This window comes from Engystomops pustulosus, chromosome 6 (assembly GCF_040894005.1).
Source record: "Engystomops pustulosus chromosome 6, aEngPut4.maternal, whole genome shotgun sequence".
Classification (NCBI taxonomy): Eukaryota; Metazoa; Chordata; class Amphibia; order Anura; family Leptodactylidae; genus Engystomops; species Engystomops pustulosus.
In genome coordinates, this window is record NC_092416.1 from 54,645,942 (window position 1) to 54,673,184 (window position 27,243).

At 39.4% G+C, this 27,243-nt stretch overlaps 1 protein-coding gene across 7 annotated transcripts in view; it reads right to left on the reverse strand.

Moving 5' to 3' along the window:
* PRDM2 (PR/SET domain 2) overlaps window positions 1–27,243 on the reverse strand; it is a 101,179-nt gene continuing 73,936 nt past the window's right edge. For 6 of the 7 annotated variants that reach the window (XM_072156154.1, XM_072156152.1, XM_072156157.1 and 3 more), the window contains 4 exons: window positions 27,064–27,193; window positions 9,257–9,361; window positions 3,103–7,291; window positions 1–1,582 (listed from right to left, as the gene is read on the reverse strand). In XM_072156154.1, coding sequence (XP_072012255.1) covers window positions 1,570–1,582; window positions 3,103–7,291; window positions 9,257–9,361; window positions 27,064–27,193 — 4,437 coding nt within the window. In that variant the 3' untranslated portion in view covers window positions 1–1,569. Of the gene's footprint in view, window positions 1,583–3,096; window positions 7,292–9,256; window positions 9,362–27,063; window positions 27,194–27,243 lie in introns of all 7 variants that reach the window. The other variant, XM_072156153.1, reaches the window with a different exon arrangement.

Genomic DNA, 27,243 nt, shown 5'->3' on the forward strand with positions numbered 1-27,243 from the left:
TTTAGATTTCCAAACTTGGTTTAATAAAGTATTTTTTAAATTGATTACAAGTATATAAAAGGTATCACGATAGCCCCTTCTATAAGGTTAAGTGCTTGAAACAGCATAAAAGTTTTTTTTATCCATTTTAAAACACATCTGACAATCACAGGATTTCATGCCAGAATAAAAATAGCATAAACCACATCTTATGTTGTGTATACCTCTAAGTAAAATATATCTGTCAATGCAGTGACAACCTTAACTGTTCTTTTCAATTCTGCAAAACAGTAATAATTTCAATAAAATATATTTAAAATCACTTATCAAAGTAAACAAAATAATAATAATAATGGAGAAAACAGCAAACTTCAGTACATGAAAAAATTTAAGATTCACATCCCCAAAAATATAAGCAAAAAACAAAAATAAATCACATAATACAACTGACATGTTCAAAAACAAATTTAAATAATTTTAAATATTTTATTTTTTGTTGTCTTTTTTTTATACTTAAACGTTCTACAAATGCTTTATACAGTTTCTGAACTTAAACGTCCCCCGTTAGAGAATCAAAACAAAAAAAATTTGAAAATTGGGAATGATAGTAAAAGCGATAAAGTGGCACAAGAGTCACCAAAACAAGTGTTGAACTACAGTCTAGGAGGTAGATTACTTCTTAAATGATGACAGAGAAGGGTATATAGAGGATACTTACCGGGATGAATAAATGGAAAAATTACTGCTAAGGACAGTAGTGAGAAGAACAAACAAAACTTAGGCCAAAACAAGGATTTCCGGCTATCCTACAGTACTGACACAACAGATGTGTGCATTATATGGAATCCCTTACTGATGGAACTCATACATAGACCATCAATCCAACCTTAGAATAAAATGAAACTCAGAAGAGGACATTTTATTAAGTGATATACCTTCAAGACTACAGCTCTGTGTGAATATAAAGATGTGAGATTGAAATATGGTAAAAACAATAAAGTAATAATAGTAATGAAATACTATATCCTGTGTCTAATGGCGGGAATTTGACAAAGTTCCAAACTGTCATTGAATTCATATTTTAGGCTTCAATTGCAGGATTTATAGGTAAAAAAACAAGTTTGGTACTTTCCGTTAAAGTACTTGTGTCAAATGCAGCAATATTTTCAAAACCCTGAATTGCCAACTTTTTAACATTTTTCAACTTTTTTTTTTAAAGATTTTTTTTTCTTTCTTTTTTTTTTTTTTTTTTTTAAATAAGGTTTACAGGGGGATAGATAAAGTCTACATTCCCTGTATAAGATCTCTTTTGTTCCAAGAATAATCACACCAAACTCAGAATGTACTCATGTCAATGAGCAGCTCCATGTTGAATGTACGGAGTCCTCCTGGAATGAACAGTATTTCAGCATGCCGGACAAACACGGAGGAAATGCAGGAAATCACATGGTGACAGGGCTGCAGTGGGTTGGCTGTTTGTCGCTGTGCAGTCTGCTTTGCATTCTCTTGCTTTGTTTGTGTAGTGCTTATTTTCTCTTGATCATGCAACAGCTATTCCATGTTTTGATGGTCATTGGAAAAGGATGCAATTTATAACAGGCCCCTGCAAGATGAAACAAAAAGTTAGACTTAATAATGTCCACCAGGAATCTACTGTAAACCCTGTTTTTAGTTGAACTACATTAGAATGGATGTTAGTGTCTCATGAGAAAGTGGAGTAAGGTGCTGTTATGTGTACCGTAAGAGTGGGGGTAGGTGCATCTACTGAGATAGTGGGGGTATGTAATTAAGTGGTATGGAATGGTAATTAAGTGCTGGTGGGAAAAAAGAGTGGGGACAGGTGCTGCTGTGTCTACTGAGAGAGTGGGGGCAAGTGCAGGTGTGTCTACTGAGAGAGTGGGGGCAAGTGCAGGTGTGTCTACTGAACGAGTGGGGGCAAGTGCAGGTGTTTCTACTGAACGAGTGGGGGCAAGTGCAGGTGTTTCTACAGAGCAAGTGGGGGCATGTGCTGGTGTGTCTACATAGAAAGTGGGGACAGTTTCTGGTATGTCTACAGAGGGAGTGGAGGTAAGTGCTGGTGTGACAACAGAGTGAGGACAGATACTGGTGCGTCTACTGAGAGTGTGTGGGCAATTAGTGGAGTGTCTGCTGAGAGAGTGGGAGTAGTTACTGGTGTGCCTATTGAGGTAGTGTCGTTAGGGACTGGTATAACTACCAAGATTGTTGATGATTGCAGATCTGGACCCAGGAAGATCACCAGAAGAGTGTATTGATGTGATGAGTCATTGCATATAATAGTCAGTCACCATGTAGAAGTCACATGAGCAGGACATTCTGCAGACATATGTATTGCCTTTCGTTGTAGGGCATCCAACTACCATTTTTTAGTACAATACAGAAGATTCAGGGATATAGGGCTCCTCAGGAATGACTTTGCCAGATTACAACACTTCTTGGCCTTTCTGATCACCAGCTTTATGACCAGTCAAGTTATTATGGATCCAGCTTCCGCAACCTACGAGTGTGCAGGATCTACAGGTCCATCTACAACATGTGAGAAATCTAATGCTGGATAAAAAAAAGAGGATGTATGCCTCCATGCTTAACCATAGCTCTTAAAAGGTAAAATTTCACAAATTTCTTAAAACAATGCAAAGTTAACTGCCATCACTAAAATTATAACAACTGAAGACTAACAGATCTGTTAAAATGTCCTTTGATTTCAATGGACCTAGTGTTTCTTTGCACCACTTCCGTCATGGTACAATGGATACTAACGGTAGTCATTAAATGTCCTTTGAAATCAGAGAACATTTTAACAGATCTGATAGACTTCAGTTTTTATCGTTATAGTGTTGTAAGTTCATAACGGATGTCCGCACCCAGGGGTGAACTAGGCCCAGCAGGACTATTTTACCTAGCATCAAGAGCTTGTCGAATTCTTATCTGCCTAGCAATATTGGGATTGTTAGGCATATTTGCCATTCAGGGTGCCATGACTACCCTTGTGAAGGATGCGGTGATATACTTTCCTTTTGAAAAAGAAACAAATACTTAAAAAAAACTGCAGTTCCCATTTTTAACAATTTAACAATAGAGAAGCTCTAGAAGACTTACATTTACCTGGATTCTTGCCTTCCATCTTCTCTCCTATCTGAATAGTCTGCAGAGCTTCTAGTTCGGGGTCCGCTAACCCTCTCTCTGGACTTTGCACTGAACTTGTCCTTTTTTTTCTTCTTTGCTAGATGTTTGTTTGGCAACTTGTTCTTTTGTATTCGCATGTGAAGTTTCCTCTGCGTTCTCCCAAAAGACTGGTGTAGGACTTGGAGTGTGGCTTTCTTAGATTTCTTCCCCTCTTGGACCATTTGGCCCTTAGGTAGCCTTACAGGGCTTGAGTTCCTTACAACAGGCACAGCCTGCTTTTTAGACTTCACAGGAGGAGTAGATTTCACATTCTGCTTTGACTTGATGGGCAGGGGAGGTGGTGGAACAGGAGCAGGTGCCAGACTCCTTGCTCTAGTTTTACCCAAATTTAACTCTGTGTTTTGCATTTGTATCTCTGCATCTGCTGTTCTTCGAGGGATGCTGGGTTTTTTTTTCTTAACAGATAATGGCTTCTTTGATGGTTTGGGACTTGGTTTTTTGGTGGGTGGAGAAGCTGGCTTTTTTGGACAACTAAAAGAAGCATGTTTGTTCAAGCTTTTAATATAGGTAAACTCTCGATTGCAGTAGGGGCAAAAATGAGGTGCTGAATCAGTAGATCTTTGTCTCGCCTTCCTGTTCTTTTGCAAAATTGCCTTGTGAACTAGCTGGTTTTTCCTTTTAATTGCCCCCATTTTAATCTTGCCCGAACTCATTTTGCCGATTTCAATAGTAAAATTAAGTTTTTTAGGTTGACCCATTCGCCGAAATGAATTCTTTTCTTCAGCTTCCAAGACAACAATCCCTACCCCATTATTAGGCTGCACAGTCTGTTTTAGAGGTATTGGATTTTTTTTTGGAGTGTATCTCTTTTTGTCACTGGCAGAGGCGCATACCAATATATGCTTATGTAATTCAGGCATGTTGTCAACGCCCTTCCCACATTTAGTGCAACGTATAGCAGTAGTGAAGGTTTGAGGAATATTATGGGTAGTAAAATTGGTTGCAGTAGCCCCAAGGCCCATAGGATTTTTGTTATGGTATTGAAAGGGTGGTGGTTTAAAGCTTGGGTAGTGCTGATTGAGACCCATTCGTACATCTGGATCTTTAGATTTTTCTCCAGCAGCCATAATTTTAATTGTTGTATACAGTTCTTCAGAAGAGTCATTAATATCACCATCATCCTCTGGCGATGGTGTCATGGGGTCCTCATCCATTCTTTCATTTAGGATTAAGCTTTGCTTATTTGGGTCTGTGAAGTTCTGTGGTCTAAGTGTTCCACTTTCCAATTCCCTGTGACTGTACTCTTTATCTGCATGTAGGTCCTGCTGATGCTGTTGTAAGTTACAAAGAAAAGCAAACTCCTTATTGCATAATGAGCATACAAAAATCTTCCCCACCCCATGTAGCATAGAACGATGTTCTGAGAGATGTGAGACATCTTTAAAAAGTTGCACACAGAATTCACATTTGAAAGGCCATTCTTCTGCATGCACAACAAGATGCTTGGCAAGGTCCTTGATCGCTACAAATGGAGAGTCACAAACATTGCACACAAAGGACTTGCTAAAACTTTCACAAATTGAGTCGTTTTGAATCATCTGCAAAGAGTCTTCAGTCGGTGCTTCATCATCGTGCTTCTCTTGCTTAAATATATGGGCAGACGATTCTGAATTTAAAGATGGAGATACAACTGAAGAGACTACAGACAAAGGTGGAGGTGATGAACAAGATGAAGAAGATGCTGATGATGATGAAGAAGAAGTAGTAGAAGACGACGATGAAGAGGAAAGAGTAGGTGGACCAGGGGAAGCACAACCAGAAGGATCATCAGTAGTAAGAGATGGAGATGGAGATACTGTGCGAGAAAGAACCGGTAGTGGGGACTGTGTGCTGGCAGAAAGGGGTGAAGCACAAGATGGAGTTGGAGGAACACTGCATGAAGAATCTGGAAGTGATGGAACATTGGTTGTAAGAAGAGGAGGAGGCAATGTAGTGTCTGTTAAAAATGGAGGACAAGGGGAAGGTGAAGGGGCTTCAGAAGGTGTCAATATAGGTGGTGAATGGCAGTCGGCTGTACATGTGCTCTCATCTAAAGCAGAGGGATCTTCCATAGTAGTAGGAAGATCTTCACTTGATCCAGCAAGTTCACCTTCAGGCCCAAGCTCATCTGTTCTGCAGGGAAGCTCTGAATCTGGCTGTGAAGTATTTTCCCCTGGAGGCACTAATCCATCATATTCATTTAGCAGGACCTTTTTTAACATGCACGTAGTAGGCTTCTTCTTCTTTGCCCCAATATTGTTCCCTTTATAATCCTTTGCCTCAGTTTCACAAAAGGGCTTCCGACTTACGCTGAGATCAAGTACAGATTCCCATGGAACCTGTGATCGACTTTTGCCTTCACATTTCTGTTTTATTCCACTGGATAAGTCCAACGGTTGCTGGTTACAGGCATTGCCAAAAGATACATTTGGAGCCCAGTCTTTATTGATCTTTAGATCTTCACATGGACTTAAGTTATCTCTTTCCTCTCTACCAGATAAACTCCAGGCAGGGGAGCTGCTTTGACTTTCTAACTTTGGTATTTTTGGGCCCAGTCCTTCATTCCAAGTGTTTTTTCCTTCTTGCTTAACATATTCTTTAGGAGCTGGGCTGAGTTGTGGTGAACTAGGAGGAGAGCTGGTACGCCTTTTAAATCTGTTTGAATTTGATGCCAAGGTAGATACAGCTGGGCTAAGCTTTGGAATTTCACAGAGTAATGATGGACTTATCTGAGACTTATTGCTTTCTTGCATTTGAAGTAGTTGCTTCAGTTTTGAAGATAAATAAACACTTTTCTCCTTTGGAAAAGACAAGTTATCACCTACAGAAACACTTAAAGGAATTGTTAGGGAGCAAGAAGGTGTAACCGGCTCCAGTTCTACTTCAGTTTTAATTTTTGATAGTAAAGGAGGACTAATTGTTCGTCTCTTCTTAGGTTCCACAATTCCACTGCCTGAAGAGTCACTGAGTGGGTTTGGATTATCAGGGGCAGTTTGGAGAGGCCTTACATTTTGAGAAACTTCAACTTTGATAGGAGTAAGCAAGCAATTAATTCCAAGGACATCAGCAGTGCTAGTCTCCACTTCTATTACATCACACGCGTTAACCGTGCTGCAGGTCGGAAGTTTACCATCAATAAAGTAGGCTAGATTTTCAGATATATTATTGGATATATCCATAATATACACATCATCTGCTTCCCCGTCTTCTTCAATTTCTGTGTTTTCTACATAAATATTTTCAACTGGTGGAGACTGTTCAGATTTTAGTTGTGGATCTTCAAGCAGGTGACCTTTTCGTCTCACTCCTTTTGGTATTAGATGACGCTCGTGAACTCTGCGTTGGTGTCGACGCATGTTTGTATGGGTTCCAAAGACTTTCTTACAGTACTTGCAGGGGTGCAATTCTCTGCTTGACTCGCCGTTTTCTTCAGAGAGTACAGAATGTGAAGTTTCTCTATCAGAATCAGTCATTTTACTTTGTACTCGGGAACTGCTGTATTCCTCTGTCGCTTTGAGAGAATCTATTATGTGTTTGTGAGCATGGCCAAATTCACCAGAAGTGTTCAACACTAAAGTTTTCCTTTTAGGGCCAGATTCATGACGTCTCTCATGTCTCCTCCGGTTAATCTGTGTTCCGAAAGCTTTCCCACAGTATCGACACTTGAATGCATGATTCACTGTAGAGACATGAATATGCATGTGTCGTTCTAGCCCTTGTTTTGTTGTAAATTTCCTCTCACAATGCTGGCATGGGAACATAAAAGCTTCTGGTAAATCCCCATTAACATCCCCTTTAGGTTTAGGGATTTTAATAGGTTTCTTTCTTGGAGAACCTTCAGGAGTCTCATCAGATGTACTCCTCAGGTCATCAAGCAACTCAACACTTTCTTCCTCCAGATTTATAGACTCCCTTTCTGAACTTTCTTTCTGTGAGTCGTCAATTGGCTCCTGTTCCGTGAGGACATCCTCCACAGTCTGGATGTCTTCTGCTACTTTAGGTAGTTCGGGGGTAGAGATAGAAATCCGGTCTGGAAGAACATTGTGGTTCACCATTTCTTGGATCACAGCAGTCTGTTCAAGAGACAGCACAGGTGACCCTAGAGGCTTTGCATCCTCTTCGTTTGGAGCTGCAAATAGAAGAGAGATTGTTTGAGACCAATAGACTTCTGTAAATCCTAGAGATCACGTAACAATACTATAAATATTATATAATAAATTATCATACATAATGAATTGTATAAAAAAAAAAAAATTTTTTTTTTGGTAAAACAGGTTTGCTAAGGGAGTGGGTACGTGTTGAAATCTACCACCAGGATGAAGGATTATAAGCCAAGCACACCTACATGCTGGCGAGTGCCCCCTCAGATCCACTCTTCTTCTAACTTCTAATGCCCTTATTTAAAAAAAAAAAGGATTTAAAATTATGCTAATGAGTCTGTGGAGCTCTTTGCATAATCTCCAAAGCTTTTTTTCATGAAAATATGGGCATAAGAAATTAAAAGTAAAGTGCATCCTGCCAGAGGGGGCACACACCAGCATGTAAAGTGTGCTTGGTTTACAATTCTTCATCCTGGTGGTAGCTGTCCTTTGTGGATTTAAGCTTTAGATTCAGCAATGTATTACATTTTGCATTTTGAAAGCCTATGATTATTGCTTAGGACACTTTTTTGAAAGATAAGTTGTATATTTCAATGTCGTATTTGGGAGCCTTTAAATTAATTACACTATAACTTTATTAACTTACCCATTCTCGTGGCAACCCCGATTGATTTGCACCACACTCATCTGTTTCCTGCAGACTAGGCCCTAATTCACTAATAGTGTACTTGCTGTGATTGACAGAATCTCTCTCCCCTCCCATTGATATCCTGTCTAAAGGTACTGATCCAATCACTTTCCAACTCACCATTTGTATCTGTAGACCTCTCCCTGACCCTGCATACCAAACATGTTGTTTTTATATACAGTGTTCAACTTTTTTTTTTAGAGTGAATTTATAATTTTGTACGATAATCAAGTTTCTAGAAATGACACTTAGTTTTTCTTTGTTTCATTTTAATCAAACGCACTATTTGAGGGCTTGTTTTTTTTTTTTAGTGAGCTGTAGGTTTTGTTGTTCCAGTTCTAAAGTGCATAAAACCTTTTGATCACATTATGAAAAAATTTGTGGAATGGGGTGACCATACAAAAACAAAAAACAACATTTTTTCTTTAGAATCAAATAGAAGTTCTCTTCTAGCACCTAAAGCAAAAAATGTGATCAATTTATTGAATCCAAATCCATACACCATGTATTGGGTCAATAAATCAATTCCCATTGCGTCAGCCATGCATCCGAGGGAAAAGCACCATGAATTTGCTGTCTTACATGCCTCAGCATTGCAGGATAACATGACGTAATGCGTTTAATATTTTCATAGTATTATGCTTTTCTTTGAAAAGGTAATTTGTGGAACAATATTAGTTTATATTTCTAAACATTTCAATAACCTTACTTTTTTATTTTGGTCCCTGCAATTTTTTTTCATTGATATAATACACTACAATACAGGCAGTTCCCTACTTAAGAACACCCAAACACAGAGGACCCATAGTTACAAACGGACCTCTGGATTTTTGTCAATTATTGTACTTTAGCCTTAGGCTACAATAATCAGCTGTAACAGTTATCACAGGTGTCTGCAATGAAGCTTTATTGTGTTAATCCTGGTTCTTATGACAACCCAACATTTTTAAAATCCAATTGTCATAGAGACCAAAAAAAAATTCTGTCTTGGGTTACAATTATAAAATATATAGTTCTGACTTGCATACAAATTCAACCTCAGAACAAACCAGAACCTATCTTGTATGTAACCAGGGGACTGCCTGTACTGTACTCATGTATAATGGCTGCCAATAGGACAGTGATAGCAGATGTAAGGGCATGTTGGGCCCCATGACCGTGCAGAACAAGGCAATCAAATTCAATATGTAATATGTAATTCCCTCTTGGGAAAAACACCCATATAATCCTAAGAATGACTGGAAGTCAGTATGGGCATTAAATGGGGCTACAAGTAGCTATGCAAGAGCAACTTAGCATGTCCTACCGTCTAGTGAATCTTTCATTGCGGCAGAGGTTACGTCCGAGCCACTCTTCTTTTCTTGCTTGCTTAGGTTTAGCTTCTTTTTAGCATGGAGTGATCGCCTCCTTCCTACAACACAAAAACAAGAGCATGTAACACACTACAATTTATGTTGTCATATGTGAATAGTAACATAGCAAGACGTAATATCCTAAAATTCTAAAAAATTACAAATTTAAGAGGGGTGTTCCAATTTAGAGATATTGATGTCCTATGTAGTTTTGCTTCCATTCACGTAAACAAGAGTTGGCCCTAAGCTTGAAAGCCCATAAATAATAATAATACACCATTAATTATATAGCGCCATCATATTCATAGCGTTTTAGAAATCATAAAGGGGACATATAATAATAATAAAATACTACATTACAGAGTACAAACCAGTTTAAAGTAAACAACATGAGATGGGAACTAAAATGAGACACAATCTTACATTAGCACTAGTGATAAATCTTCCCTAACGGCCAAGCTGGAATTCAAAGAGGAAGTTACAATAAAATAACAGGATATAGTTCTACATCAACAAATGTATAAGGTTTTATTGTCTAGTATACACATAACAGCTACCAGTGGGTTGCCACAGGAGTCAGAATAGGGGACAATTTTTAAAAAATAATTTTATTAATTAGCTCATAGAGAGTTTACAAAGCAGAGTTTCAAAAAATTTCTGTAAAGTAATTAATAAACAGGAGGGTAGTAGAATATTACAGAAGGATTTGTGGAAACTGGAGCCCTGGGCTGACAAATGGCAGATTATGTTTAATGTAGATAAATGCAAGGTTATGAACTTGGGTCGACGAAATTAAAATCATAAGTATGTGTCTAATTAAACAATTTTTGGTAAAAAAAGGAGAAAAAGACTTGGGGGTATTAGTGGATAGTGAACTAAATTTTTTTGTGATCAGTGCCAGGCTTCTGCTGCGAAAGCAAATGAAATTATGGGATGTATCAAGAGAAGAATAGATTCTTATGATTAGGAAATAGTTTTGCCCTTATACAAATCCCTGGTCAGACCACACATGGAATATTGTGTGAGGGGGACCTCATTACAAAGTACAAATACCTGAATGGACAGTACAAGGATCTCTCCAAAGATCTTTTTATACCTAGGCCTGAGACCAGGACAAGGGGGCATCCTCTACGCCTAATGGAGGGTCTAGCATTGCTTTATTTTTTCAATGCTGCATCAGTCATTTTTGTAAAGGGGGCCTTATGAGAGTGGATCAATGTGAACTAGAATGTTGCTTTCTCACCTCTCCAGGTGTATTTTTTTGTCTACTTTTGTCTATTTTGTATCCTTTTTTAGTTGAAACCTTCCAGAAATGTACAAATCTATTGACAACTGGGTGGACATGTAGTATGTGCAGACTTCACTGCTGTACAAGGGCCCAGGAAGACAAGTAGTCCCTCCATGCCCAGAGGAAGCTTTCATGCAAAAGCATTGCATCTAAACGTTCTTGATCACCTTTAAGCCATGGAGCAGCGATGGCGAACATATTAGAGACCGAGTGCCCAAACTATAACCAAAACTCCCTTATTACATTCAAAGTGCCAACATGGCAATTTAAGCAGTAACATTTTGCTACCTGTTTTGTTACATCTCTTAATTGTATCGGCGTCCTTAGTACATCAATACAGTTGAAAGAAAGAGGAGAAATTCAGATAATCATTGTAGCTTTCTTCCGTTGTTCCCTGAACAGGAAGAATTGCAGGGCCCAGAGCAGGAGCTCCAATAATAACGCAGCCTTGTCTGCACTTCCTTGCTCCTCCTGTAGTCTCAGGACTAAGTATGTGTAGCTTTAAAATAGCATTGATCACAGCACATGCCCAGGGACTGCAGGAGGAGGTCTTGAGTCCTGTCTGGAAACTATGTGCTGGGGTGATGGCCTGGGTGCCCACAGAGAGTTCTCCGAGTGCCACCTCTAGCACCCATGCCATAGGTTAGCCACCACTGCCATAGATGTTCACTGCTTTACAAATGCAATAGATATCTTTATAAAATTTGGGGGGAAAGGGAGTGACCAAACAATAACAACAAATAAGAAAGAACATTTCTTGTGTAGAATGAAACAGAAGTTCTCAGCTAGCATCTAAAGAAAACCATTTAATTCATTTATAGGATCCAAAACCACCAAGTATTGGGCCAATAGCCCATTACCAAAGTGTTAGCCCTGCATCCGAAGGAAAAGCACCATGTATTTACTGTCTTACATATTTCTGCATTTCTATTGGAATCCATACAGGATAAATAATGTGCTTAATATTTTCATAGTATTATCCTTTTTTCAAAAGAGGAAAAGGTCATTTGGGAAGGATTTTTATTTAATATTTGTGAACATTTCAATAATCTTAATTAACTTTTTCTGGTCCCAGAAATCTTTTGTTCACCGATATAATACATTAAATATACATGAGTAATTGCAGTGTAAGACATGTATACATAGTGTATGAATGTAATAGTTAGCATTCCCACTTTATCAACAAGGCGAGAGGGACAAAGCTCATAAATAGTAGTTCTGGAGCTGGTGGAAAGGAGACTACAAGCTCAGTTAGTTTTGTCTGCCCCTGCTAGTTGTTACCATATAGAGGATGTGTTGCTATAATCTAACACTGTCCATCCTGTGTTGACAGTAAACTATATAGGGACAAATAAAATGGTAACACCCAGTTGTCAGTTTATCCCCAAGTTTCTTGGAGCAACAACATCCAGTTATAAGGAAAAAGCTGCAACAAATATTTAGCAGAAAAGTCAGAAGAGATGAGCAGATCCTTCAAGGTTGTGCTTTTATATTCAATGAAAAGAAACCACTGATAATGACAGCATATTGGCCTTATTCACCTTTCCACAAACACTTTATGTTATTTGAGCAATGTGATAATGAGTACGCTGGATGTCAACGGCTTCATTTGGACAGATACATTCATTGCTCACAATACACTGAAATTGCAGAATTATGCGCACAGCCGCTTGTGACGCAACAACATATGGTTTTATATCATAGGGGATCATGCTGAGCATTGTATAGCTACAATTAACCCCGGTTGCTCTCTTTGTGACCCTTCAGTAGGTCTCAGGAAGCCGGCAAAGACATTATCTAGCACCTGTGAAATTTAGCTCCACATACAGAACATTCCAGAACACGGATCCTTAGCAGCTCTCAATCTGTGCTATTCAATTGATATGTTTTGTAGAAAAACGTTTTTCAAATATTTTTAATCGGATGTACAAAGGGGATATTTTGAAGGGAACACTCACAGTAATGCTGACCTGATCCAATGATTCATCCAAATTCGAGTCATGGTGTGAGCAGGCATTACAGGTGTTCAAAAGCAAGAAGTGTTCAGGCCTCCAGCATATACCGGTAGATGCCATAGTAGGGTAGCTACTTAAGACGTACATGTGGGCAAGCACAGATTTAGGCTGCCATGAGCCCTGGGTTGTATGAACATTATAGCCCCTACAAGTCTAAAATCACTTCCTACATCCGGTACTAGAATCAATGGGGAATGGAGGATACATCCCTTCTATCTGCTTTCAATCTGCGGTTACTGGACCCGTAGATTACCTAAATTTTATTATGATGAAATTAAAAAAATGCTTTTACTCAAGCATGGATTCCCTGGTACCTGGACTACTCTCCTCTTTTTTTTCTTGTATGCTGTGTACTTTAGAACCGAAGGTGTCCATGCTCAGACATCACACGTAATGCATCACAAAAGTGGCTGAGTGAGCTGACGTTTTTCCATTGTCATTTTTGCAAAAATATTTTGAGAATAATGGGGGGGGGGGGGGCTCCACTGCAATCCACCCATGCAGGACAATGATGAGGATGTTTATGGTGTTTTTCAGGGCTATGATATTAAAGGATACTTTTACATCCCCACAATTAGCTTTATCTTCTTTATTGCTGGATGGGTACATCACAAAAAGCCAGTTCCCCACAAATTTACTCCCACCATACTTGCTCTACGTAAGAGAGGGCAATATGCTACCAATACGTAAAAGACACAGCAAAACACAATATAAAGCTATATATGCTCTGATAGTATTGATGGGTAGGGAAAATTCTTCTATTTTTGACGGAAAATCATTTTTAGTCCATAAATAAAATATTTTGCCCAGTTTATTTCTGCGAGCGCAAACATCAAATCTGCTTGAGCATGAAAGTGATGCAGCTCTTTTGATCCTAGCTAGATGAAAAACAACATTTTCTGCCACCCGTGACTGACTGGTTTGATGTGAAAATGATCGCATAATGTATTACTAGCGAGAAGCGGCTGCTGAATATTTATCCCGGATTCCTCTATAATAAACTAAGGTTCCTAGTATCCACAAAGATGCACTACAATTCAGGGGTCAGGTAGTCACATGGTGTTGAGGAAGCTGGGGTGCCAACAGTCAGGAATATAAATGGAAGTGTGAAGGGCCTTATGTTTCAGTTACTCTAAACATTTAGGTTGTTTTTGACAAAAACAATGGAGCTGCAGAAATATTTTTCCGTAGACTCATGGTTTTGTCAATATTGCTATATTTCTACTATCTTACAGAACCTTCTGCTGCCTGAGGCAAGCTATAGAATGGCACCCCCTGGCCCAATCCCATAGTAATATATATATAGGTTATTTTTAAGTATGTGGGTTCTACACAATCACACTGACATCTGCTGTGAAGAAGCCCTATTTAAGTGTTAACAGGACAATCTTGCTGCAGGAGGTGCTGCCTGAGGCAAGAGGCTCAACTCACCTCATTGTTGATGCACCTCTGGGTCATATTCACAATTCTGCATGGACTTGCAACCACACTACTGAGCTCAGTCCTTGGGATTTGACTGGCACACTTTTACATTTTACATGCAGGGGGTCTAAGAGTGACCCCATATCTTCAATAATTATAGCTACTATTCCCCTAGACCTTTTCAAGTCTCTTTTCGCACAGTACTGATCCTACTACGATTTTTTAAATCAAGCATAAGGTCAGGGCTGTTTCTTCCACCGGGTATGGCAGGCAATTGCCCCCGGCACAACCCAGTGGGAAAAAACAAGGGGTGCCTAAAGCCACCCATTGCCCCCAGTAAATTTTTTTGAGATTCGCCTTGTACAGCAAATTACCTAGAAAATGTCCTACCCAAGTTCTCCATGATAAAGTTACATTCATATTAAATTCCATTAATCCTGACACTATAATATACTTATAATTACATATAAACCTTTCATCTAATAGTGAGTGGCAAAAATACAAAGAATAGATATTCTATGCAACTACTTTGGAGAGTCACAGATCGTCCATGTGGATGTTAAGATGCTGGGAAGTTGCAAGGAATTCAGACATGCAAGCCAAAGTAAATGGAAGCCATGGTCTTATCACTTATTTGCCAAAAACTATTCTAACATGTATGGTATTTGAGAACCAGTTGACTTGACAGTTGAGATTATTTTTCTCCACCTTGTTTTAAAAAAAAATGGGAAAATTTCTATGGACAAATCAAAATGTATGAGGAAGTCAATGAGAAAATGTATGTCACTGCAGCAGTGAGCAGACTAGCAAAATTAACATGACAAACTGAAGTCTATTGTTGTGCTCCCCATGTGAGGAGCGCGGAACAAAGCATAGCTCAGATCCATAACAAGGCTCCGGTAATTACCATGAGGAGCTGTGAAGAATGTGCATTGTGTTTACAGCATTGTCTTATTATACGCTCCCCGATGACTACTGTCATCTTTTCATCTGCATGTAATGCATCACGTTGAGTGAATTCAGCAGTAAACACAAGTCTAGGGGCAATAACCATAATAGATAACCGAGAAGAGGAACGCCTATCCATAATACATAACCAAGAGGCGGAGAGGATAACCATAATACATAACCAAGAAGAGGAACACCTAACCATAATAGATAACCAAGAGAAGGAGAGCATAACCATAATACATAACCAAGAAAAGGAACACCTAACCATAATACATAACCAGGAGGAGGAGTGCATAACCAAGATAAGTAGCGCATAACCATAATACAAAACCAAGATGAGGAGCGCCTAATCGTAATACATAACCAAGAGGAGGGGTGCATAACCATAATACAAAACCAAGAGGAAAAGTGCATAATACATAACTAAGAGGAGTGTTATGTATATAGTACATGCTATGAGTTGAGGAATAGAGTCCTCTCTTTGCATTGCAAAAGGTAAAACTTGTTGTCAAAAAGGGGAAAGGATCCATTGCAAAACCAGAATGTAGCACGCTTGCATCTTGCCCTGGTCTTGTGGTTTGTTCTCAGCAGAGAACATACACTCTTGTGGTTATTGATCATGAGGGTTATTACTGGAAAGTGAATGGGTCACAGGGCAAACTATTTTGTTGAATGCTTAGTTTACAATTGTTTATTCACAAATGTCTAGTGCAGAGGGGCAGAACCTGCGACCTGCAAAGCCTCAACCATCCTGCCAGGGAGAAACTAGTGGACATTTCCATAACTGACTGTACTGGTAACAAAACTAAGTTACAATCAGAAGTGGATTTATAATATAGGCAGTTTGACAGTAGCCTTCAAGAGGGCCCAGGGCTACCCAAACCACCAACCAAATTTTAGACCCAAGAAGGACCTTCTTCAATGTGTGATTTGCACATTGTAATAGATGATGGGTAAAATTCCCATATACTGCCATACTGTAGTATGGCAGTATATGATAGGCTCAATCAGACAACCTAGGGTTAAAGTACCTTATGGGGGTCTGTAAAATAGTAAAAAAAAAAATGTAATGAATATGTAATATGAACAAACAAAAACCAGAAACATGTTAGGTATTGTCCTGTTTCTAACCCTATTTAACCCTGTAACGGAAAATAGCGCCTGAAGATGAAAAAGGCACTTTTTTGGAATTTTTGAAAAATATAAAAAATAATCAAAAGGTCTTCTAGTCCAGAAAATTGTAACATTAAAAAAAAGCCATCAAAAGTCGCAAAAAATGCCACCACCCACAGCTCCGTACACCGAAGTATAAAAAAGTTATTAGCGCCAGAAGGGCCTAACTTGCTGATCAGTGGGGGTGTCAGTGCCGAGACCCCCACAGATCAAGGAAACAAGCGGTCCGTGTATAGGGCCTAACTTTTCTTTGTGGGAAATCCCCTTAACAAAAGTTTAACAGCTCAAAATGAAGAGCACAATTCAAATACTAAATTACAGGTAAATTTGCTTGTAACCCAGATAAAAGAATCATGATGTTTGGCAGCTAGTCCTGGGTCTTCTAGGGATCTTAGAAGGAATTCCAAGCTCAAACACTGCCGGAAGAACAAGATATACCACTGAATACTTACCAGAAACGTCTTGAGGCATTGCTTTCTCACGTTACAATACACAGAGGACTTCATGAATCTTCACTTATAAAAAGTACATGACAGGGCAGATATAAACTTACATGAACACCTAGAAATAAATTCAGCTCCTAAAATGGTTTGGTAAAAATCCTGCAATGAACACGGAAGTTACTTTTCTTTTGATCCCTTCCACTTTTGGATAACAGCAGGGGGAAGGCATCTACCAATGGGTGTAGCTATAGTGTCCTACAACTACACACATAGCAGTGGGGGAGGGCTCCTGCTGTAACCAGTCAACTCACCAAACAGTCTCAAAGAAAGGAGAGCAAGGGATAGCTGGACTCCGGGGGAATAATTCTTAGAATTTTTTATTACATTCCATTATGAGACAGAACCACTCATTTTGGGTCTTAGGGAAAACATATTCACATGCAATATGATCCTTAGTCTTCAAAATGCTAAAAAAAAAAAAAAAAATCACTTCTATCACGGAGGAATTTATTAGCAGTCCGATGTATACATGATACATAAGTCTTTACTAATGCTACCATCATTTGGCCAAAAACTATTCCTATCCCCAACATATGCAGATAATGGGGCTTATTTACTAAGGGTCTCGCGGGCGCATTTCCGAATTTTTGGGGATCGCGCAGCCGGGACAGGGATTTAGAAGGGGATTTTAGTGCATTGGCACCGCGTTCATGTGACAGAAATCATGGGGCAGGCCATCCGACGATCCGATGGATTCGGACAGAGCAAGGGATTTAACTTTAAAATTGTGTCGCAAGCCATGCACTTACATGCATAGGGAGGAAGATGGTGAACTCCGGCGGACCTGAGCGGGGAAGCGACACATGCAGGATTTCGGGCGCACGATGTGAGTCGCGGCAGAGTTCCTTCTCGTCGGACACTCCGGATTGGGGAACGTGCACGACCAGGTAAGTAAATGTGCCCCAATATGTGTTGGTCTTCATTTGAGGGGTAGTCCAACTAAAAATAATGTATTATTTTTACTATACCAGATCTTTCAAATCAAACAACAGCCAACTAGGTCTGGCTCCTGTTTGTCTAAAAAGGGCTATCCTACAATACATTAGATGAACATGCTATCAGATCTACCTTAATAGTTAGATCCGTGATAGTAGATTTCCGTTAATGTCCTGTTTTTAGCCATCTATTGCATGTATATAAATACGCTTCCTCTATTTTTTCTTAATCTGGATTATTATGGGAAAAAAAGGAAATATCCATTCCATCATCAATACCTTTTCACTGCTGGTATTATAGATATAGCGAGTATTCTTTGCATTTAATATTGAAATAAGCACCACTCCTCCAATTTAGGGAACCCAATACACAGCTAAATTTTCCATACATTATATACTGTTGGTTCAACTGGTTGTGGATGTGACTTAATGTGGATAATACTTCATCCAAAACACAAAACCAGAATCAACACAGGCTACATAAACATAACAGGATGAAATGTAATAAAAAAACTATTGCAAGTCTGTACACAACACAATGCAGCAATTCGCATAATGGAATTCAGAAAATATGTCACACGTTGAACAGAATTTAACCTCTGCCGTCAACATGTGAATTGACCTAGTTACTAAAAACAGCTAGAAATATACACATGACGTCAAGGAGGAAGGGAAAACTGTGGATCTGCAGAAACATGGAAGAGGTTAAAGCATCAGAGAATGTTGGATTTTGTGATTGTAGGGATGATACAGATGCTTTGGCCTATACAGTACATACTAACCTAGATATAGCGCATTAAGACATTTTCTGAGTCTTGCAGCTGGTGCTAAAGAGACAAAGAGGCTAACTACTATTCTAGTCTCAGATATAGCTTTCACCAAGGAGAAGTGAAATAATGGCTGGATTTTTAGGGAATTTCTCATTTCAAATGAAAAGCCTTCTTCCATGGAGAACTGCGGTTTCCTAAAGATAGAATTGCTATGGACCTTCTTAGCTATGAGCTAAACATAACCTAACAGTATACAAGGCTGTCTCTAAAACTACCATTTAATATCAAAATGGAGCCTAAGGGACCTCAAAAAACCTGTGAATATCTAATGATTATATGGGTGACCTGTGATGTTTCATTTCTGGTGCCATTGATGCCTACCAATAGCTTTATAGTATGGTTATTATTCATAAAACGTTTAAGAAAATCATACACAATAAACCAGGGACACTCACTGATAGATCCTGGCACTGTGACTGTGGTAATCTTCTTATATTTGTTACCCATGGACTCGTTCTTGTTAAAATCTACTTTTAATGACCCCAAAGGTCCCAGGGTGTGTTAATGTTGGGGAGGGGGGTGGGTGGGAGGACCTGCTTTAACGGGGAGAGGGGGGGACCTGTATTGTAAAAGCAAGTGAATCTACAGCACTGGGGGGCTCTGGAAACACCCTCTAGAGCTCTTCAGGTTCATTGGTAGAATTATTAAAGTAGATTTTAGAGGGTAGGAGGCCATGGATAACAAATATAAGAAGATTAGCACAGTCATGGTTCTTCCTGGATCTATGAGTAAGTGTCCCTGGTTTATCCTGATGGATTTTGAAAAGTAGTTTTCTTTTACTAGTCTATAAAGCTCTGATATTCTCAAAAAAGGAAGACATAAAAATATTATTAACTCCACCTTTTTCTTGCCCTCATCATGGACATTTACGCAACACTGTGTAATGAGAAGAGGTTCAATCCTTTAAAGATATTTTGCAAGTACCAAGAATTGCTGGTAAAGTTCTCTCATGACTTATTCAGCAGACTGTATGATCCAGAGGTTGGAAGACTAAAAAGAAAATTTCTGGGAAGTGATTAAGAAAAAGCACTTTATAAATAGAAGTGGTGAGTGACAATAGCCAGGGGCAATCTTCATACAAATGGTGGTTTTACTGCACTTTTCATTCAGAAGTAAAATAAATAGCCAATTCAATGGAACCTTATAAAAAAATAAGCAATTATATTAACAATACATTTGATAAATGAAATCACCTGCCTCCAAAATTATATTGTGAAATATAAGCAAATGAAAAATAGGGTAGCAAAAATTGTACAACGTTTTGAAGAGGTTTTCCAGCAACACAATTTTTTTTCTTCATGGGCTGCAGGTATAAAAATAATAAAGAACTTGTATACAGACGGTCCCCTACTTAAGGACACTCGACTTACAGACAACCCCTAGTTACAAATGGACCTCTGGATGTTACTAATTTACTGTACTTTAGCCCTAGATTACAATAATCAGCTGTAACAGTTATCAGAGGTGTCTGAAATTAAGCTTTATTGTTAATCCTGGTTCTTCTGACAATCCAACATCTAAAATCCAATTGTCACAGAGACCAAAATAAATTTGGCTGGGGTTACAATTATAAAATATACAGTTCCGACTTCCATACAAATTGAACTTAAGAACAAACCTACAGAATCTATATTGTACATAACTCAGCAACTGCCTGTTATTACCTCGGTCCTTACCCCCGGTTAATGACCTCTATCGTTATACAGAGGTTTCAGCAGTGACACTGCTTGTGTTAACCTGTAGCGGGTGCTTGCTGTGGACGTGACATCACCCCTGAACCTCTGTTGTAGTGGTAGTAACTATTGTTATCCGCTATATACAGGATAGAAAATAACAAGTTGATCGGCAAGGGTCCAATTTCCGGGACTCCTGCTGATCATCAGAATGGAACACCCAGCAATCCAGAGAATGGGGGTCCCATTCTCACTAATAGTTGGAGTGACAGAATGAGCATGAATCCCCAAATTATCTGGGACTGTTGGAAACTGCCAATCAAATCTCTGACACTTCCATAGACAGTTAATGATTGGTTTATCTATGGATCTTGCAATCATTCATACTGTTTCCTGTAGGTACGAGATAATTTAAATAGTTGGTACAACCACTTTAAGCATAAGTTTATTATTATTTTCACACCACTTGGGGCCAATAGTTAAAAAACCTACCCAACCCCATTCAGTTCAGTTTTAGAGTGCATATTAGAGCAACGTTTCAACTATCTGGTACTTGTTTAGCTGTTTTATGCATCCACACTTGGAATATTTTACAGTACAGAATGTCCCAACCTCCAGCACCTTTTCAAAGTGAAAAAATTACAAAAACGAGTGTTGCCAAGCCAGAATCATGGTGTGGAAAAAAAAAGCCCTTTACAGTCTACAGTGGACATTAAACAAGCAGCCTACTCTAAAGAATGAAGTATTCACTTATTTTGATGCGTCATGACCCACTTCACTGGAAAACTACAACATGGATACGATGAAAGAAAACAAGAACATATGAATCACATGGATAAAAGCAGTCTAAGTTTATGTCCTTGATTCTTAAGCCCTTGGCCCAAGTCTGCAAAGCTGAATACCATATGGCAAACATATTTAACATTGGTCAGTAGAGATGTTGGCAAATTCTCCAAATTTCTGCCTGACCCACTAAAAAAACAATATATATGGAAAAAATATATACTGTAATCTCATTATGTACCGATGATAAGACAAAAAAAATAAAGCTGTTTGGTGTTACATGGAGGAAGCAAGATTGTCCATTACAGTCCTGTAAAACTTCAGGGAGATAATACCGAAAACTGTCTGCGTCCACCATTGTCCCGACCCAAGGAAAATACCGTAGAGGCAGTATGAGAAGTCCTCATCTCCCAAATGTTCACTTCCAGTAAGTTAAATGTATATGATTTCCATGACGTGAGCATTACTTATGCATACAAGATGACACTTCATATAAACAGCGTGACCTACATACAGTGGAAGCTGCACATTACTAAATCCTTAGTCAGGAGCGAGGCCAAGGAGTGAGACCATACACGTGATATCAAGAGTTCCAAATGAAATGGAACAAAATCCAAAATACAAACTACAAAAATAATTACTCCGAAGACGTGAAGCTTATATTTGACATCATTATTTCAGCACAGAAGGTTATAGTGAAAAATCTGACTGTGCGTAACCTATGACACAAATGGAGTACAGTTTTAGAGACAATGCAAATGGGTGATCTCTGCACATCTACACATATTAGAGGTGTCATTACTTTTGACAAAGTGATATAAGAGATTTTAGGGGGTATTATTTTACACCAGGAGTAATATTGGGAGAGATTTATCACATGCCGGCGACCTTAGGCCTCTTGATGTATCTGGCGGGCAGCGTAAAACTAGGCCAGGTCAGACCGGACGTAGTTTTGCATAAAAACCAACGTATGAAAGTTTGCTGGTTTTGCAAAAGAACAAAGTTCCGTCCCCTTCACCGGCCGCTGCACCCAATCTACCCCCCCTCCTTGCCCAAATGGTGTGGAGGTGGCTATTCGTGATTTTAATCGCAAATTCTTGCACTGAACATTAAATGGCTGCACCCTTACCCATTGCAAAAATTATGTTATTTTCTGTCAGATAATTACCACACCATTTCAAAAGATATGTATTCTGTAAAAAGTTGTTTTTACAGTCCAGTCTTAAAAAGTGACAGTGATATTTCTGTGGCGTTACCTATACCATAGCAGTAATATCCGCTGATCCAAGACATATTGAAATCTCTTTTCATTGACGTGAAAGTAGAAAAGGGGAAATTTGTAATGACTCATATCAGCTCTACAAATTCTAGACTTTCATGTCAGTAATCTCAGGGGGTAGTATAATTAACATACAGAATATTTAAAGGGGTTTTATGGGAGTTTAACACTTTTGCAACAGGATTACGGAGGTATCACTTTGGTCTGAATATTCCTTTAGGCATTTTTGGTTGGACATCTAGAATTTGTCATAGTGTTTGCCAAATTTTTGATATATGGGAGGGTCAGGATCTGGCAACCTAATTTTTCGCAGGAAAACGAGTCCCATGACCCTTAAAATGGCAGCGAGAAGATCAAGAAATGTAGTACCCTGGCAAGTAGGAGACAAAATGAGAATATTCTTGTGACTGGGACACGGAGGTAAACACCAAATCATCATTTCAGATAAACTATAAAATTCTAGTCTTTCAGAACATCTAAGTTGACCTTAGCCAGTGGTGGCGAACCTATGGCACGGGTGCCGGAGGTGGCACTCAGAGCCCTCTCTATGGGCACCCACGCCATCACTCCAGCATAGAGTTCGCCAGACAGGACTCAACGCCTCTTGCAGTCCCAGGCAGCCCAGGACCCTAGAAGGAAACTACAATGATACTCTACTGTATTTGTGTCCTCAGGTGCCTATAAAATTTAAACCTGTGACAGAGCAGGGAGTAATAAGTTACTGCTTAAATTGTCGCATTGGCACTTTGCGAAAAATATGTGGGTTTTGATTGTAGTTTGGGCACTTGGTGTCTAAAAGGTTTGCCATCACTGACCTAAGCATTTGGTCAGAAGTTCTGGTGTCTGCAACAGACAAGACATGCAGTAAATCTGTCACAGCCAGTCCTCATGTGATAGGAATGCAGTAATGTTCATGTTTTGTCTTGGACCATGCACAAGTATATACTAGGTTGGATGTAGTGAACAACAGTTCCATGTTTGCAATTTAGTTAACCTTGGTTAAGTGTCCCCATCCCAAAAATAGTAACTTATTTTATAATTAAAAAAAAAAGCTTATAAGAGAATTTCTATAATAAGATGTGAACAGCGTGGGTTAATCGAACTCCATTATTATTGAAGAGGTTTAACTGAATTTGGGCCATATCAAAGAACCTTTTGAAGGGGGTTGTCCGAGAGTTGTGAAAAAAAACTAAAACGTGGCCGGAGGGGGCTGCTTAAAAAAATAAAGATTCCAGTATACAATTGGGTTATCGGAACCGAAACAAATTAAGCTCATTTATGCTCATTGCCGCATGAAAAAGAGCTGTGGGTCCGGTGAGGTGGGTCCACATGAGCCTCTATAGGACACCGTGTGCACTGTGCAAAGTCATCCCATATCCAGGGCATGTACACCAGGCGCACTAGTAATGTGCTAAAGCCTCATGCAGACCTACCTCACCGGCACCTTCTAAACTGGTCTTCTCCGTGTTGCAGCAATGGGTAGAGTTGAGCTCAATAGGTTTGGGAACTTAAACCCTTGTTGTATAAAGTCATGCTGGTGTATGGTCCCAAACTGCCTGACAGATTCCACTAAAAAACTGAAACTGATCAATTATATCAAAAATCTTTTTTACATAGTGCAAATACTGGGCCCTACTAAATTTCAGTGCATAGTGAGATCACACATGTTAGTTGGCTAAACCCAGTGATTTTGTGAGGATCTTCTGACATTCCCTTGATGGCAAATGTCAGGGGAGAGAAGGATCAGACAGCTGGACTCCAACATGTGCCATCTTATTTTCTCAAGTGACATACGTTGCCGCCGTTGTTTTTTTCTATTCTACATTGTATACTGTACATGTTGATGGTCAAGCATCTCACTAGACTAACACAGCCTACAGCCAGCAAAAGTCACAGTGATGTCCGAACTACTACTTACCACATATGGATTTTTAAAAATGATGTGACAAACTAAAATTACAATTGTCAGTTTTCCAACAATAAATGATAAAGCCAATGAATTTAATAGTAACCAGATTGGTTGGTTTCCACTCTTTTATCCCAGTAACAGGTTCTAAATAAGTAACACTAGGGCTTCCTGCACATGAATGTTGTTTTTGTCAATGTGCTACCTGTTGATTCAATGGTGAGCACATGGTTATTAGTATGGACTAATGCTGTGATTCCACGCCCTGTGTGTGACCTGACTGGCCGAGCCTTAAAGGGAACCTGTCACCAGGAGACCCATTTTTAGCACTCCCCCAGTCCCCACAGAGCATAGTACATGCACTGCCAAAGTGTTTTTGTATTAAAAATTGGTTTTACAGAAAAAAAGATATGTTATATTGTACCTTTCATTAGCATCTGCTGTGTGACTAGGCAGTTGCCAATTGGGAGGGTCTGGAAAGGAGCAGTTTCCCCCCCACCCTTGGGGAACACCTCCTCCATGTGACCTTTTCAAATATATGAAAACACCCATCACTTGGCTTAGCGACGCCCCCTGCTCCACTACAGCCAATCCCGAGTGTGGGGAGTTATTCATATATTTGAAAAGGTCACATGTTTCCCAAGTGTGGGGTGGGGGGGGCTGCTCCTTTCCAGCACCTCCCAATTGGCAACTGCCTAGTCACACAGCAGATGCTAATGAAAGGTACAATATAACACATCTTTTTTTCTGTAAAACCAATTTTTTTATAAAAAAAACACATTGGCAGTGTATGTACTATGCTCTGTGGGGACTGGGGAGTACTAAAAAAGGGTCTCCTGGTGACAGGTTCCCTTTAAAAACTCAGAGCAGGTCCTATTCCTGCCTGTGACTGTGGCTTGAGAAATCTTTATTGTGGTCATTGGTGTTTTAGTGGACCTCACATGCTGATGACACGCAGGTCCATTGTTTGCAGCCCATGATATACACACAGACCTAAATCTCAGTTTTAACCAACAAACTCATCTGAGTTTGTGTGCATGTTGAACATACTATTCTTTGGATATGTTCCTTGAATATATAGTGGACACAGATATAGAAGGTTGATCGGTGTGATGTCCAGGTGATAGACACCCACTGATCAAATAATGATGACCTACCCTCTAAATAGTTCATCAGTATGAAAAATGAATGGGAGATCACAAAAATCATTTAAGGATAACCCACTGAGGCATGTGGAGAAATGACAGGTCCATAATAAGAACATGTGATAAGTATTAACACTTACAGTGGAGAATAGCTCTGTAGTATAGTATGTGATGAAACATGCCACAAAAATGTTCTGGATGCTTTGTATGAGGTCATCAGTGTATGGCGGTACAGTAAAGATCCATACATTTATACTATAGCTATTGTAATTCAGGGTTTTTGCATTTATCTTTTGCGTTGACACTTCCAACTTTAACTTTTTAAAAGTCCTGAGTGTCCTATTTCTTTATAGAAGTAGTAAAGTGAAGAACGCTGTAGTTGACCAAAATTTATGGAAAACGGTTGAGTTATTAGTCACACATTTCTTGGCCAAACGAATTACTTTATGATCAGTCTTGGAGCCGAATTTACTTTACCAAGCCTACCATTTAAAGCAAAAGCCCAAACAAAAAATGAAGATATTTTTTTTTAAACTGTAGAGAAAAGGGGAAATCTAAAAAAAGAATTTTAACCATTTCAACGTTATATCTACTTCTTCTGTAAAAGTGGAAGACACTGAGGAGGACATCTCCTACAGAGGTCACCATACGTGGATAGGTACATCTATTAACCCATGTTATGAGCAAATTTATTTATGCGTTGGTTATATATAAGTTAGCATTGCAGGAAGGAACAAATACCATCCCTATTCACTGAGTGAGTTTATGTACATTACGACTAATCCTGAGAGCTGGATCCGGCCCCTCATGAATACTCACTCTTTAGTAACGCAATGTGACTTGCTAAATTGGAATTTCACATTTCTTCTCAGGAGGTTGTGCAACAGATCTCTTGATAACTACATTAAAATACTTCACAGATCGCTATTTCCTTGTTCCCCCGCTAGGCCCTAGCTCGAGTCTACAAAGCCTTTATGTACCTAGTAGTAGCACACTACACTGTAATATATTCATACATATACAAGATAAATATATTACACAATGTACATTATATCTATTCATACAATACGTTAGTATTGAATGCTATACAGAGATTTATATACACGAATACACACATACAAAGCTCACATGCCGTATATGTAACTGCTATAGGTATGTATCTATATATAGACACGTACAATATACATTCGCACAAAACAAGCATAACAATAACATAACACACACATTTTGCGGACTATATACGATTCACGCAGCATGTAAACCGTACTCAACAGACAAACATATACTGCAGTATGAGGTAGGTATACGGAGTGTCACAACAGCTGATAGAAGGAGGAAATACAGAAAAAAGAAATCTCTGGTTTGTGGAGGAGGCCTTAAGAATAGCACGGAGGACAGATGCAGCCTGCAGTAATCCTTGGAGTGACACCTCTCTCCTCGGCTGCTATCCTGGGCTGTCTGATCTGTAGTTTAACCTCAATCTCCAGCCCCCCGCATCTCCAGTCTGGCAATGACGCCACCGCCTGAAGTTCACTTGCCATCCTAACTCCTGTGCCAGTAAGACACACAGACAGGGGGCTGCCAGCTCACCGCTCTGCACAGGAGACTTGTCAGAATACAAAAACCCACCACAAGAGCTAGCAATTCAGCCGGGAGTGAGGGAGGAATGGGAGGAGGCTGTAGGGAGTCTGCGGAGCTGGCACATACACATCATATGATTCAGCTGTAGGGATATGGTGTGAGCTACAGGAGATCATGCAGACAGTGCAGTCTGGGAAAGGTCACATCGACATCCAAGCACACACACAGCATGGAGACATCTCCCCCCCTCCCGTCAATGATCCCAGCCATGGCTTACCCCTCCTGGATTTAGGCGAGCTCTTCTTGCTCCTGTGGCTGGCAGCTCTCTCTTCCTCTATGGCAGCTGCTATCTCTGGGTTGTCTACTCCATTGTACCAGACTAAGAGCTCCTCTCCTGGCTCAATTGGCTGCAAGAATTACAGAGACAAATATAACACCAATCAGAGGGGAGGTTGTT